The sequence below is a fragment of the Mustela putorius genome, unplaced genomic scaffold (genome assembly GCF_011764305.1).
Source record: "Mustela putorius furo isolate JIRA1106 unplaced genomic scaffold, ASM1176430v1.1 tig00000580_pilon_pilon_pilon, whole genome shotgun sequence".
Classification (NCBI taxonomy): Eukaryota; Metazoa; Chordata; class Mammalia; order Carnivora; family Mustelidae; genus Mustela; species Mustela putorius.
In genome coordinates this window covers 3,177,071-3,190,218 of record NW_025421423.1, presented here as the reverse complement: position 1 = coordinate 3,190,218, position 13,148 = coordinate 3,177,071, and the positions used below count along the sequence as shown (strand labels likewise).

Below are 13,148 nucleotides of genomic sequence, written 5' to 3'. Positions count from 1 at the left end.
TGAGTTGCCATATCTTATATCCTCCTCAGTCTGGAGCACTCTCTCATTTTTTCTACCCTGAAATTATGACCATGATATATTTGAAGATTGCATGAGTTATTTTGTAGACCATCCCTTTGATTTTCACTCATGTTTCCTTACCGTTACATTGAGATTAGTGTTTTTTTTTTTTGTTTGTTTGTTTTTTTAATAAGACTGTTCCACAAGAGATGCTCTGTTCATCTGGCTACAATCTATCAGGTATCAGGGGGTTCACAGTGGCAGTTTGTCTCAAATTGATGATGTTAACTTTGGTTACTTAGTTAAGGGAGTGCCTGTCAGATTTTTCTGCTATAAAAATATTTTTCCCCTTTAAATTGCTCAGTATTCTGGGGGGAAATGGTTTGAGACTGTGTAATTATCTTATTCCTCATCCAACTTTCATCTGTAAGTTTTAGATTCTTTGATGTTTGTTTGCTTAGTTGATTGTTACTATGAAGGTTGCCGAAGGGTGATTTTCTAATTGCTTCATTCCTTCTAGATTTGTTCTTCTAGATTCCTTCTAGATAGTGTTTGGCATTCTGCTCTAAGGAAAAACTTTCTCTTCTCCCAATTTATTTGTATCCGTGTGGACTCAGGATATAGGCCATTATGTTACTATTGATTTTGATGCTCAGATTATCTCATATTTGGCTGAGAGCTCTTTTAAGCTAGTATCTGTGTCCTTTCGACTTGCTCCCATCATTCTTTGAGCACTTCCTCACTTTCTGACTGAATAAAGTATTCCAGGCTCATCTTGAATTTTTCCTGACCCGTCCCTGGAATCAAACATTTCTTCACGGAGCTCTGGTTCCTTCTAGCAGAGGACTGTCAAAACCAAAACCTGGAGGCTCAGCAAACTCTTTGCTACTAAATGTTGCCTCTCCCAGGACCTCTGATGTATGGAGCTAGGAAACTATATAGATAAATTCACAAATGTCTACATGTGCTATACATAAACTTCTATACATACATACATACACTTCTATATTTACTACTCTCTAAATATGAACCAGTTCTATCCCAGCCTCATAAGAGTTTTTCCTAACTCTCCCTTCCCCATATTTATAACTTCCCTATTTGATGTGATTTGGTGAGAAACTGAGTTCCTATTAGTTCTAGTGTATTTCCTTATTTGCTTTTTCTTCTGTATGTAAAGTGTACTCACCCTGCCAAGCTGCCTCCCTACCAGGGCCTGCTTTCCCCTTGTGGGCCTCTGAGCTGCCATCCTGGCTCTGGCCTGTCTCTTCTTGAACAGACTCCACATGGACCCTAAACGTTGCTGGGCCCTCAATGCCTTGTTCACGAGGCCTTAAAAGACCAGATAAGATTTGAAAATCCCAAGTTTACTATAAAGAAGCACTTATATTGATGTATATACTATCTCCTTTTTTTTTTCCTCCTATTTTGAAGGGTTTACTCTCATAAATCCTAAAAAAAATGCTCTCCAGTGTAATTTCCTACTGCTTCAGTCTTAGACAGTTCTTAGAACAGTCCAGATACAGTTGTGAGCAGCTAGGATGGTCCCACAGTGGTGCTTCATGTCAATGACCAATGTTTAGAGTGCCTATTTTTGGTAGTCTCCATATGCATTAAAAAAGTTAAGAAACACACATATACACACATGTATATATAAATATTATATATCCCCATTAGACCAGAAGGGAACAGTTGTTGAGAGGCTGGTGATCATAGATTCCATTCGACCTCTATTTGTACATCAGAAATACCACAAAGTTGAAAAACATGACAAACTGGGAAACAAATTTGTGATAACCCTGATCAAAAAAAAAGTCACTTAAGAAAACTTACAAATCAGGAAGAAAATAAATGCCGCAGCAGAAAAGCAGGCAACAGATAGGAACAAGCAGGTTAGACAAGAAGAAGAAATTGATACGGAAAAATATTCAGCCTTACAAATCAAAGACATGCACGTAAAAACAATATATCTCTTTTGCCTCGTATTCAGGTCAACACTAAAAATATTGACAATAAAGAATTGAATGCTGATAAAACTTGGTGCTGTGGATAAAATATCTCCTTGTTGGTGAGCATATAAATTGGTTGGTTTTTCTGGAAGTCACTATTTATCACAATTTGAAGCTTCATGTTTCTTTACCCCAAAAGCTTTACTCTAGATGTTTATTTAAAGTGGATAGTTAAAGAGGTATAGGAAGATGGATGCATAGAATGCTCATTCAACATTGCTTATAATTGCAAATATCGGAAACAAAAAAATGGCCATTCATTAGGAATTGGTTAAGAGAATTATGGTACATCCATAGTTTTCTTTTTTTTTTTTTAAGGTTTTATTTATTTATTTGACAGAGATCATAAGTAGGCAGAAGCAGGCAGAGAGAGAGGGGGAAGCAAGTTCCCTGCTGAGCAGAGAGCCCAGTGCAGACCTAGATCCCAGGATGCTGGGATCATGACCTGAGCCAAAGGCAGAGACTTTAACCCACTGAGCCACCCAGGTGCCCCCATACATAGTTTTCTGTTTAATTTTTTTAAACAGTGAATATAAATCATTTTTATAAAAACAATAAAATTATTTTCCAAAAATACAGGTCAAACATCTTGGTATATTTCTTTCCAGTCTTTTTCAGTGTACTTTTTAATGTAGTTGAGATTATGTTGTATAAGCAAATTTGATCCATTATTTTTCATTTAACATTATGTCATAAACATTTTCCTACATAATTTAAAACTAGCTGCTCAATATTCCATAATAAGTATACTCCATATTTTCCTTGACCATTTCCTTTTTAGAAATGACTGATAATGTTGTTTGTTAGGTTTTACTGATACTCACTTGAAACTCAAGCCCTTTCCTTAAGAACAGCCCCTAATGGGGCACCTGGGTAGCTTAGTCATTAAGCATCTGCCTTTGGCTCAGGTTGTGATCAGAGTCCTGGGATCGAGTGCTGCATGGGGCTCCCTGCTTAGCGGGAAGCCTGCTTCTCCCTCTCCCACTCCCACTGCTTGTGTTCCTGTTCTCCCTGTTTCTCTGTCAAATAAATAAAATCTTAAAAAAAAAAGAATAGTCCCTAACAAATTTTAGATTGAAGTATAGTTTAAAGAAAACTGTTAATCTCAGGAGGTTCTTCTATAGAAAAAATAGGACATAAAATTAAAAACCCTTGTGGAAAGATAATATAAGGGATTCACTGAGATTCCTGCCAGCTTTAACCTAAGGTTAACAGTGGCATATTTGAAATGTAATTGTAGGCATTTGCCCTTTTCGTCAAAACCAAAGAAGTTCCAGCATGTCCTCTTGAATGTAAAGAAAAATGGTGGCGATGCTGTCAGCAGCTCTTCAGAGACCAGATCAGCATCCACAGACACGTGGCAACACAGCATGCTGATGAGATTCGCTACCAGACTGCTTCTGTGTTACAGCAGCTGGCTGTGACATTGAATACCTCAAAGGGCCTTAAGTCTGAGGACAATAGGATCCCTCTACAAGAGGACTTCTCCTGTAATCCTGATGTGTCTTTCTGGCTTCCTGATATAAGCTGCTTTAGCCCTGATGAGTTGATAAGGTAAGAATTTCATTCTGTACTTTGGCTTAATTTTAAAAGTTTTTCCAGCCACAAGGAGACACCACTACCTATCCATGAAAATGGCAAGATCTTTGAGGCACAGAATTTCTCTATAGGCCTAAGCTAGGCCAGTAGCCACATACTCTATATCCTGGAACCATAGCATATTACCCATGCAGCTGGCCGCATACGCTAGGAAGGCTACATCTCATCTCCTCTAGGGACAGGTGATAAACAGAACAGTATATTATTTTCAAAGAGAAATTGGAAGGCTCAGAAATGTGAATGATCTCTCTACCCTCATAATTTTGGAGCTTAAAAAACGTTTTTTTCCCAAATGTTTTCTGAGTTGAATATGTTTTAGAAAGGATGTTGACTTTTAGCACTGGGACACAGGATTAGAAGTTTAGATCCTGCCTTTGAAAAACTCACCAAATTATATGACAGAATTCTAGAGGACAGATTTCTGATATTAAGCAGTTCCTGAACTATTTGGTGAATAGAAAATGTCCAAATTTCATATACTTTTGTCATTAGTATTCAGTTTCTCCTGCCTTTGAAAAACTCACTAAATTATATATAAATTATATATATATATATATATATATATATATATATAGTTGTATATTCCCCTTGTTTATCAAGAAAAGGAGCAAATTAGAGAATTGAACTTGGAGTCAGAATTGAGCTAGTCACTAAAATTCTTGGTACCTTTATTTCCTCACCTCTAAAATAATAATGATGCCTGCCCCGCTTACCACACAGTGTTACTATATAAATTATATAAAATGAGGATGGTTAGAGCACCGTTGAACAATAAAGTGCTGTACAGACATGGCCTTTTTGTTTCTAGATGGCCTTTTGCCTCAAGGAATTTACTTCCTAGTGGGAGAAACAAAGAACGGATATGCAAAATAACTGGCAGAGGATATGAGGCAGGTTACCTAAGTATCAGTTAAATTGTGTGGTGCAGATCCTAATTTGTTACAGCAGTGTAGAGAAAGGAAAACAGGTTCTGAAATAGACAGGGTTTCAGAGGTGAGCCAGCCCTGCCATACGATGAGGATATTGATGAATGTCAGATTCCAGAGTCGGGTGGGGCCGTAATTATCATCTACCGTAGCAGTCTCTAAAATAAGTTCTATGCAACACCAGTTCTGAAGGATGCTAACAGGTGTTGAAAAGACGTGCTAAAGACAAGTTAGGTTAGGAAGGACTAGCTTAAAATGTCCTTTACTGCAGGGCTTTTCAGAGCCTTCAGTAGATAAGGGGCTTTCACTGAGATTCTCAGAGAGGAAGATACTGTCAGCAAGGTTTCTCCAATGTGTAATTTCATGGAATAGCTTCAGAGTACACTTTGGGAAATGAAATTTATTTCACTTCTCTGGTTTTACAGTTGAGGAAATCAGTCTCAGAGATGATGAGAGACCTTCCCAGGTCCCATAACTAGTTAGTTAAGACAGCACAGTGCCGCAGAAAGAGTATGGATTCTAGTGTCAGAATCAACAGTCTACTGACTGTTGTCCAAGTCTTGACAGTCACTCTACTTGTGACTGGGAGGAATTGGCCTTGGTTTACTCACCTGTAAGTGGAGATAATAAAAATCCTCACGGTTAAGAGGATTATGTGAAATAATGGAAATGAAACCTTCTTGTATGCTGATGAAATGAGCAAATCAGAGTAAACTCACTTTTTACAAAGTTGGGTGCAGATAATGTCTTCTGCAGAGCAAATACTGACAGGAGCTGCTTCTTATTTCAGAACAGTTAGGTTCCATCTCGGCCTTCCCTCTGACACTGCCTGGGGATACTTTGTGAATTGTGGCTTCTTTATGCCAGTGACTCAAGTGCTTTCCCCCTGTGGTTTTCGTCTTCTAGCGGCCAGGGCAGTGATGGAGGAGAGGTGCTGCTTTATTACTGCTACCGTGACCTGGAGGACCCCCACTGGGTGTGTGCCTGGCAGACAGCTCTGTGTCAGCTCCTGTCCCTCACGGGCAAGGTAACACCTCCCACGTCCCATCCTTCACGGGACTCTTCTTGTCTCCAGTTTGGATTGCAGAGGCTGTGCTGGAGACAAAAAGGATTTACTGTTAGGTTCTCAGAAGTCCGCAAAATGCTGCGAGGGTTTTCAGTAGACTGCCAAGCTGTTGTTAGCATGGCCTTTTATGACAGTATTTCATGGACTAAGAGTCAGCAGACTTTCTTACAGAGCAAAATAGTGAGTATTTTCGGCTTTGCACAAAGACTACTCACTCCTGCCTCTATTAAACCCTAAAATTGTGTGTGGAGTTGTGAAGAAATTATAACAGATACAGTTGGGCTAATTCTGCACTGTTTCTTATCAGTTGTTTAGCCATTGTATATTGTTTAAAAACTAAAGTGTAAAACCTTGTGATCTTGCCTGCTAGATAAGCTGTTCTTGGTAGAAAATTCCTATAGTCTGTATTCAAGTGCCTAAAATCGATTTTATTGATTTTCCTTAAGACTTTATTTATTTATTGAGAGATTGTAAGTGAAGGGAGGAGCAAACAGAGAGGGAGACAAATCTCAAGTGCACTCTGCACTGAGCACGGAGCCTGACGTGGGCTCAGCCTCATAACCCTGAGGCCATGACCTGAGCTGAAACCAAGATTCGAATGCTTAACGGACTGAGCTGCCTGGGCACCCTTGATTTTGTTGATTTTTAAGTCCCTCTAATAAATTATATCTGTTTCCTAAACACACGCCAAGGTCTCTTACCAGTTTGTGGTATTGACATTTGCTATTTCTTATCTCTAGAGTGCTTTCCCCCTAGATCTTTGCTTGGCTCATTTCCTCACTTCAGATCTCTGCCTGTGTACATGTGATCTCCTCAGAACTCTGATCCAAAGGAGTCCTCTCTCTAAATCTTATCACCTCTTTCAGAGAGTATCAAAGAATTTGTTACCATCTGAAAGTACAATATTTGTTTAATTTGTTACAATCTGCCTCCCTAATAAAAGCTTGGTAAGGACAGGAACTTTATCTTAATTAATTGATGTATTCTTAGTGCTAGAACAGGGCTTGGCGCATAGCAGGCAATAAATATTTGGGGAGTTTTGAATAAAGGACTGAATATATTTCATTCGTAACAAAACCACAAGTGTTTGGGTATAAAGATGGAAGGTAGTAGATAGAAAAATGTTAATCATGATTATGTCTGCATGATAAGATTGTGGATAGTTTTTGTTATTTTCCTAAAAGAATTTTTTTTTTTTTAAAGAGGTGGGGCACTTGGGTGTTTCATTTGTGTCCGACTCTTGATTTTGGCTCAAATCATAATCTCAGGGTTGTGAGACTGATTGAGCCCAGCAGTGGGCTCTGTGCCGAGGGTGGAACCTGCTTAAGATTCTCTTTCCCCTCTGCCCCTCCCCACTTTGTGCTCTCTTTCTCTAAAAAAGGTTCGCTCTCTTTTTATTTAAAAAAAAAAAAAAAAAAAAGGGTGGTCAGGGAAGGGGGAGAGGAAGAGAGAGGGGCTCCATCTCACAACCCTGAGATCATGACCTGAGTGGAAATCAAGAGTTGGATACTTAACTGACTGAGCCACCCACGTGCCACTTTTCTAAAACATTCTTGATGATCCCACACACACACACACACACAGATTTATAAATACATATATACATATCTGCATATAAATATATATATGTAAAAACAGAGAGATAAATAACATGCTTTTATAAACTTAATAGGAAATGAACTAGGTTTGTTCTGAGATCCCTTTGGGGTATGGCACTGTACTATCTTAAGCCTATTCTTTTCCATAGTTGTTTTGACTCCCCAGGCAGTCCTTTGATAAGTGGTTTTCCACACCCCTGCTTCCTAAGAGATGATGCCAAAAGCTTCCTTTACCTCATTCAGTGCATTATCACATCCTGCCCTTTCGGCTTCTACAGTATCCCTTACCTCCATCCACTCCCAGACCCCTTCCACCACCTGACAGCACTCTCTCGTCCACATCAGTAGCTTTCAAACCGTCTTACTCTCCTGTCCTTGCGTGCCATTTAATCTCTTCTCCACTCTGCAGCCAGAGTCATTTTAAAAAGTAAATTGAACACTGCTGCCCAGAATCTCTCAGTGGCTATCATTGCATTTAGAGCAAAACCCAAATCCTTAACATACCCGTAGGTTCCTGCATGATTTGGCCCCTTCCTACCTTTTCTGTCTACCTAATGTTCTTCACTCACCATACTCCAGCGACATGCTCTTTCAGTTTTTTGGAGCCCACAAAGGTTTTTGTTTTTGTTTTATGTATCTTTGTATCTTTTTCCAGGCAAACTCTCTTCAAGGAATGCTCCCACACCCACTCAGTTTCTCCTGTAAAATTTCTACTCAATCTTCAGTTCTCAGTTTCAATGATACTTCTTCAAAGAGACCTTTCTTGACCTTCAGTCTTAAGTTCACTTTTTCCGGTACATTCTCCCAAAGCATCTTGTGGTTATTTTTCATAGTCCTTTTCATTTTGTAACTTTTATCTTAATACTTGTCACCTCCCCTAGTTTGTAAGCTGTAAGAGGGCAAGAGCTCTTTTATTTATTTATTTATTTGTTTGTTAACAGCTAGATCACGAACTCCTAACACAATTCCTGGCGCATAGTTAAAAAAAAAAGAAAGTAGTAAGTATTTGTGGAATGAATACCTTTGTAAAATAGCCTGACATGGGGCTCCAACTCATAGCCCTGAGATCAAGACCTGAGCCAAAATCAAGACTCTGACACTTAACTGACTGAACCACACACGTGCCCCTGGAATGACTTACACTTATTGTCATCTCTATTTAGAGAACACCCTGACATATGGGTGTTTTCACAGTGAACCCAAATGTACAAAATATGAAATCAGTCTCTTTCCTTGTTTGGGGGACAGATTATTTTCCTTGTTAGCCTAGCCGGAGGTGAACCTGCAATGAGGGTGTCAACCCACAAGGTGGCAGCACCTGCCTAAATCTTAGTCTAAAGCCTTTGGCTTCAGTGATACATGCCCAGTTTACTGAGCATAATTACTGAGGTAAAATTACTGAGGTAATTTTCTGGGGTGGGAGATTTGGCAGAATTGGCATTTAGGTGGAGAGAGAAGAGAACTTGAAAATTCTAGAAAGAAGTTTCTGATTCCTATAGCTATATGTTTCTTTTTGCCTCAAGAAATCTGAGGGGATATATTGGAGGCTTCAGTAGGGAAAATTACATGATTTGGAAGGAGCAGTATCTGACTTTGAATCCCAGATCTCCTACCTACCAGCTCTGTGCCCTTGGGCAAGTTACTTGATTTCTCTGAGCTTTTGTTTCCTTTTCTGTCGAATGGAGATTATGATACCTACCTTTCAGGATTATAATATAAAGCTCATATATCATAGTAGGTGCTCAATAAATGCTAACTATTGCTTTCCATCCCTGAGGTATAAGGGCTTCCTCACCAGGGAGCTACTCTGAAGCTTTGTCTTGAACAATCTTAGGGACTGAAAGGCTAGTAGTGTATGAGTTTAGAGATTGCTCTGCCCCAGCTAAACAGGGATTAGGTGTGCTGGTTCTTTATTTGGGTTTTGAGATGAAAACAACATAGGAAAGAATCTACTAGCCTACTCTAAAGACAGCTCCATAGAAGTATGTACTTTATCTGCCACAGTCAAAGACAGTTTTAGAGTAGACTTCCTGACACATTGGTTCACCTCTATTTTTCTGTGTAGGCCCTTGAAAAAGTATTAGTTGGTTGGTGGGAGAGTAGTCTATACAGCAGGGATGGCATATTCCTTCTGCTTTCCTCTCTCATGCCCAGAACAGGCTTTATCAGATTGCAGTATTTTCCCAAGGAGCCCGGATGTGATCCAGAATCCTCATCATGAAACTCTGGCTAGCCACTGCTAGTGAGTTGGCACTAGCTTATGAAATGAATCCCATTTATATCCAGGCCCTAAAGAGTGAAGTGAGGCAACAAATAAAATGATGTCTTCTCTGGGCCCTGAAAAAGGGCAGCTTTTACATTTTTCAAGTTCTAATGCACTGGTAGGTATCATTGTTGTATCAATGGTATTAATAATAATAGAGGACCTCTCTCTCCATAGAGTACCATGATACTTGAGCGTCGTGCTTTGTCTCTAGCACTTTGCTCTAGAGAGCTCAGCTCCTTCTAAAGAGGATCCAGCTTTAAACTCATCCACAGGGTTTTATAGTACCAGGACAACTAACTTTGCAGGCCTCCCTAAGCATTGTCTCTTAAGGGAGGAACTTAACCCAGGTTCTAAATTGCCCCAACCACTGAAGCATTTCAAAGAAACTATGTGTTTGAGAAGCCAAAAAGCTTCCAAAATGGATATACATTAATTTGTTCAACAAATATGAATCAGATATCTACTTGGCAGGCACTGTTCTAAGCACTGATACAGCAGTGAACAACAGACACAGACCCTTATGGAACTGGCATTCTAGTGGGTGGGTTTGGGGTCGTGTGCTTCCCCCCAAACGCTGTGCAGAGGTGTACTCATGCATTCCTTGCTCTCAGCTGTGCTCTGACTTGGATAATATCTCCTCAGCAGTCCTCTTCATTACTGGTTCTCTTCTGTCTCAGTTTTAGCAAGGTGAAGAAATTAGGGTTCAGAGAAGTAAGTTAATTTTCTTAGGGCCACACAGCAAGTAAGTGGCAAAGCTGAGTTTTGATCCTAGATGTGCTGACCTGGATTTAGGTTAAGCTTGAAATTTATTTCTTTGGTCATTGGTCAGCAAATGGGGCTTTCCGGAACTTTCACTCAATCCATTCTCTCATCCAGTGCACATCTATTAAGTACCTTGTCTGAATTGTGGGCAGTGCCATTTTAGAAAGCTACAAGTATCTTCATGTGGTAACACTTTTATTGTGTCTCTGCTATTTTTGTTAACCTCATGGACACACACAAGCCGGTTCTGGCCCGGGAAGATTTAAACTAAGCTAAGAACAGACTGCATTCCCCTTCTCTCACTGTCTTGTGTCCCAGGTTCGAATTGCTACAGAAGGAATCAATGGGACAGTTGGTGGAAGCAAACTCGCCACCAGACTCTATGTGGAAGTCATGCTTTCCTGCCCATTGTTTAAGGATTTTATGTGTAAGGATGATTTTAAGGTAAGAGAAATTGAAAAAAAAAAAATGGATTTAGAGTCATTGCCTTCTGCTTCACTGCCTCTTCGTGCTCTAGGCACTGAAGAGGAGAGTGTACGAAGGAAGCAGTGCCAGATAAACACCTTTCCCCTCGTAGGCTGCGAGGCCATGTGGTCAAAGGAGCATCCACATCCAGTTCTTTACGAAGCCACCATGTGGTCTCGGGCAAGTTAGTGAGTGCCCTCTTGGATCTCAGTCTCCCTTCTTGTAGAATAAGGACAGGACAGTTTGCACAATCTAACTCTAAACTTAGATGATATTTGCTCACTGGAGGGACCACCTGGCTATTTCAGGGCATCACTATGTTTTTAGTAAACTTGAAATTACAAGACCAGCACTTCATGCCACATGGGAGATAAAGCTGCTGCTGTCACAGCTGAGCTCCTTTGAGTCACCTTGTGCTTGGTAGGCTTGGTAGGTGATAAAGGTGGGGAATGCCTTACCTAGGGTTAGTGCTGGTGGTGGCAGGGAGAGAAAGCTCATTGCTCCAGAGCAAAAGCTAGGATGTAATCTCACATAATGAAATTACTCAGTGTTGTTTCAGTTTTATAGTTAAATGCTTATAGCTGTAGAAACACTTTTTTAATTTAACATTTCTGTATGTGGAATGTATGCAATAAATATTTATTAGTGCTGAATTATTTGAAACATTTTAGGCCCTGGCTCCCTTTCCCTATTAAAACATTAATTCTTACTTTGAGGTTTCTTAAGACTTGATCTATCGTATTATTATACGACAGATACAATTGTTATATTTGGCACTTGTCTTATATCTGGAGATTGGAGAGTAAGACTGTTCTGTTTTGCTTCTCATTGGCTAGACCAGCAAAGGAGGGGCTTGCTGTTTTCCAGAATTGCGTGTTGGTGTATTTGAAGAAATTGTGCCCATGGGGATCAGTCCCAATAAGATCTCCTACAAGAAGCCTGGTATGCTTGCTTTTAGAAGAAAAATTTTGCTTTTCTGCAGAGGGACAAAACTTGATATAGAAACAAATGTGGAAGTCAGACACTCTGATCAACAATCACCTCTTTAAAGTAGCTTTGGGGTATGGAATTTAAGAAACAAAGAAAAAAGAGACAAAAAACCAGATTCTTAGGTATAGAGAAGAACTGGTAGTTTCCAGAGGGAAGGTGGGTGAAGTAGATGAAGGGGGTTAAGAGTATACTTGTCATGATAAGTACCGAGTACTGTGCAGAACTGTTTAATCCTTACACATCTGAAGCTAATATAACATTGTATGTTAATCATACCTATAAAAAAAATAGCTCTGTAATAGCTAGCCTGTGAGTTATTCAGTGTTTAAACTGGTCTTCTCTTTGGTGCTATGGTAATGGAAGACTCACCCCTTAGAATGCTTTTTCTTCTTGATGATTTGGCAAGAAGTTGTTTTCTTGTTCCAAAGATAGCAACCTGGGAGGAATGTAATTATTACTTGTAAATAGTTCATCAACTGAATAACGCATAGGCTTTTTGCTACAGGAAACAAGTGCCTTTCAAATCCAGAGCAGTTTGTTTGTAAGTACGCTAGAATGTTCTCTTCCTCTTTTTCCTTGTGGTTACCATAGATGGTTGAAAGACATTTATGTGGTGGGTTTTTTGTTTTTGTTTTGCTTTTCACTATGAAAATTTCAAAGGCTAAAAAAAAGTACAGAAAAGAATACAGCGAACTCATGTACCTGTCATATAGCTTCAGCAATTACTCATTCATCGTCAACTTTCTTCTATAGCCTGTCCCCTTCCCCCATCCTGGATCATTTTGAAGGGAATCCAGTGTCATGTCATTACGTTCATAAATATTTTAGTAGAGACCTCTAAAAGAGAAATGTTTAAAAATAATAACTGTAAAGCCATTATTACATTTAAATAAAACATCTTAATAATAGTTCCTTAATATTATCAAATATCTAGCCAGTGCTTAAAATTGGCTAAACCAGCAAAGGAGGAGCTTGCTGTTCTCCAGAATTGTGTGTCAGCATGTGTGAAGAAATCGTACCCATGGGGATCTCATAACTTTTTTAGTTGTTTTTATTGGGATTCAAGTAAGGTCCACTCATTGTGATGGATCCCTGTGTCTCTTTAAGTCTCTTTTAACCTATACACTTGCCTCCCTTTTTTTCCCCCTCCTTTGTTTATTTTTTGAAGAAACTAGGTCATTTTGTCTATAGAGATTCCCACAGTCTGGCTAAAGCTGCCTGCATCTCCTCTGTCCTCTGTGTTTCCTACAGAGTGGTAGTTAGCTTTAGAGCAGTCCTAATAGAAATGTAATTGTGAGGCACATATGTAATTTTATGTTTTTAAAAAGTAGTCACACTTTAAAAGTAAAAGGAAACAAGTGAAATTCATTTTAGTAATATGCTTCAATGCAATGTAGGCAAAATACTTTCACATGTAATCAATGTAAAAATTACTGTTGAGATCATTTACCTTTTTTTGCTTACTAAGTA

At 39.3% G+C, this 13,148-nt stretch overlaps 1 protein-coding gene across 2 annotated transcripts in view; it reads left to right on the top strand.

Annotated features, from left to right (window-relative positions):
- TSTD2 (thiosulfate sulfurtransferase like domain containing 2) overlaps positions 1–13,148 on the top strand; it is a 30,759-nt gene that overhangs the window by 3,489 nt on the left and 14,122 nt on the right. For both annotated transcript variants that reach the window (XM_045081608.1, XM_004747662.3), the window contains exons 3-6: positions 3,247–3,560; positions 5,438–5,558; positions 10,542–10,667; positions 11,525–11,630. In XM_045081608.1, the coding sequence (XP_044937543.1) occupies positions 3,247–3,560; positions 5,438–5,558; positions 10,542–10,667; positions 11,525–11,630 (667 nt within the window). The remainder of the gene's footprint in view (positions 1–3,246; positions 3,561–5,437; positions 5,559–10,541; positions 10,668–11,524; positions 11,631–13,148) is intronic.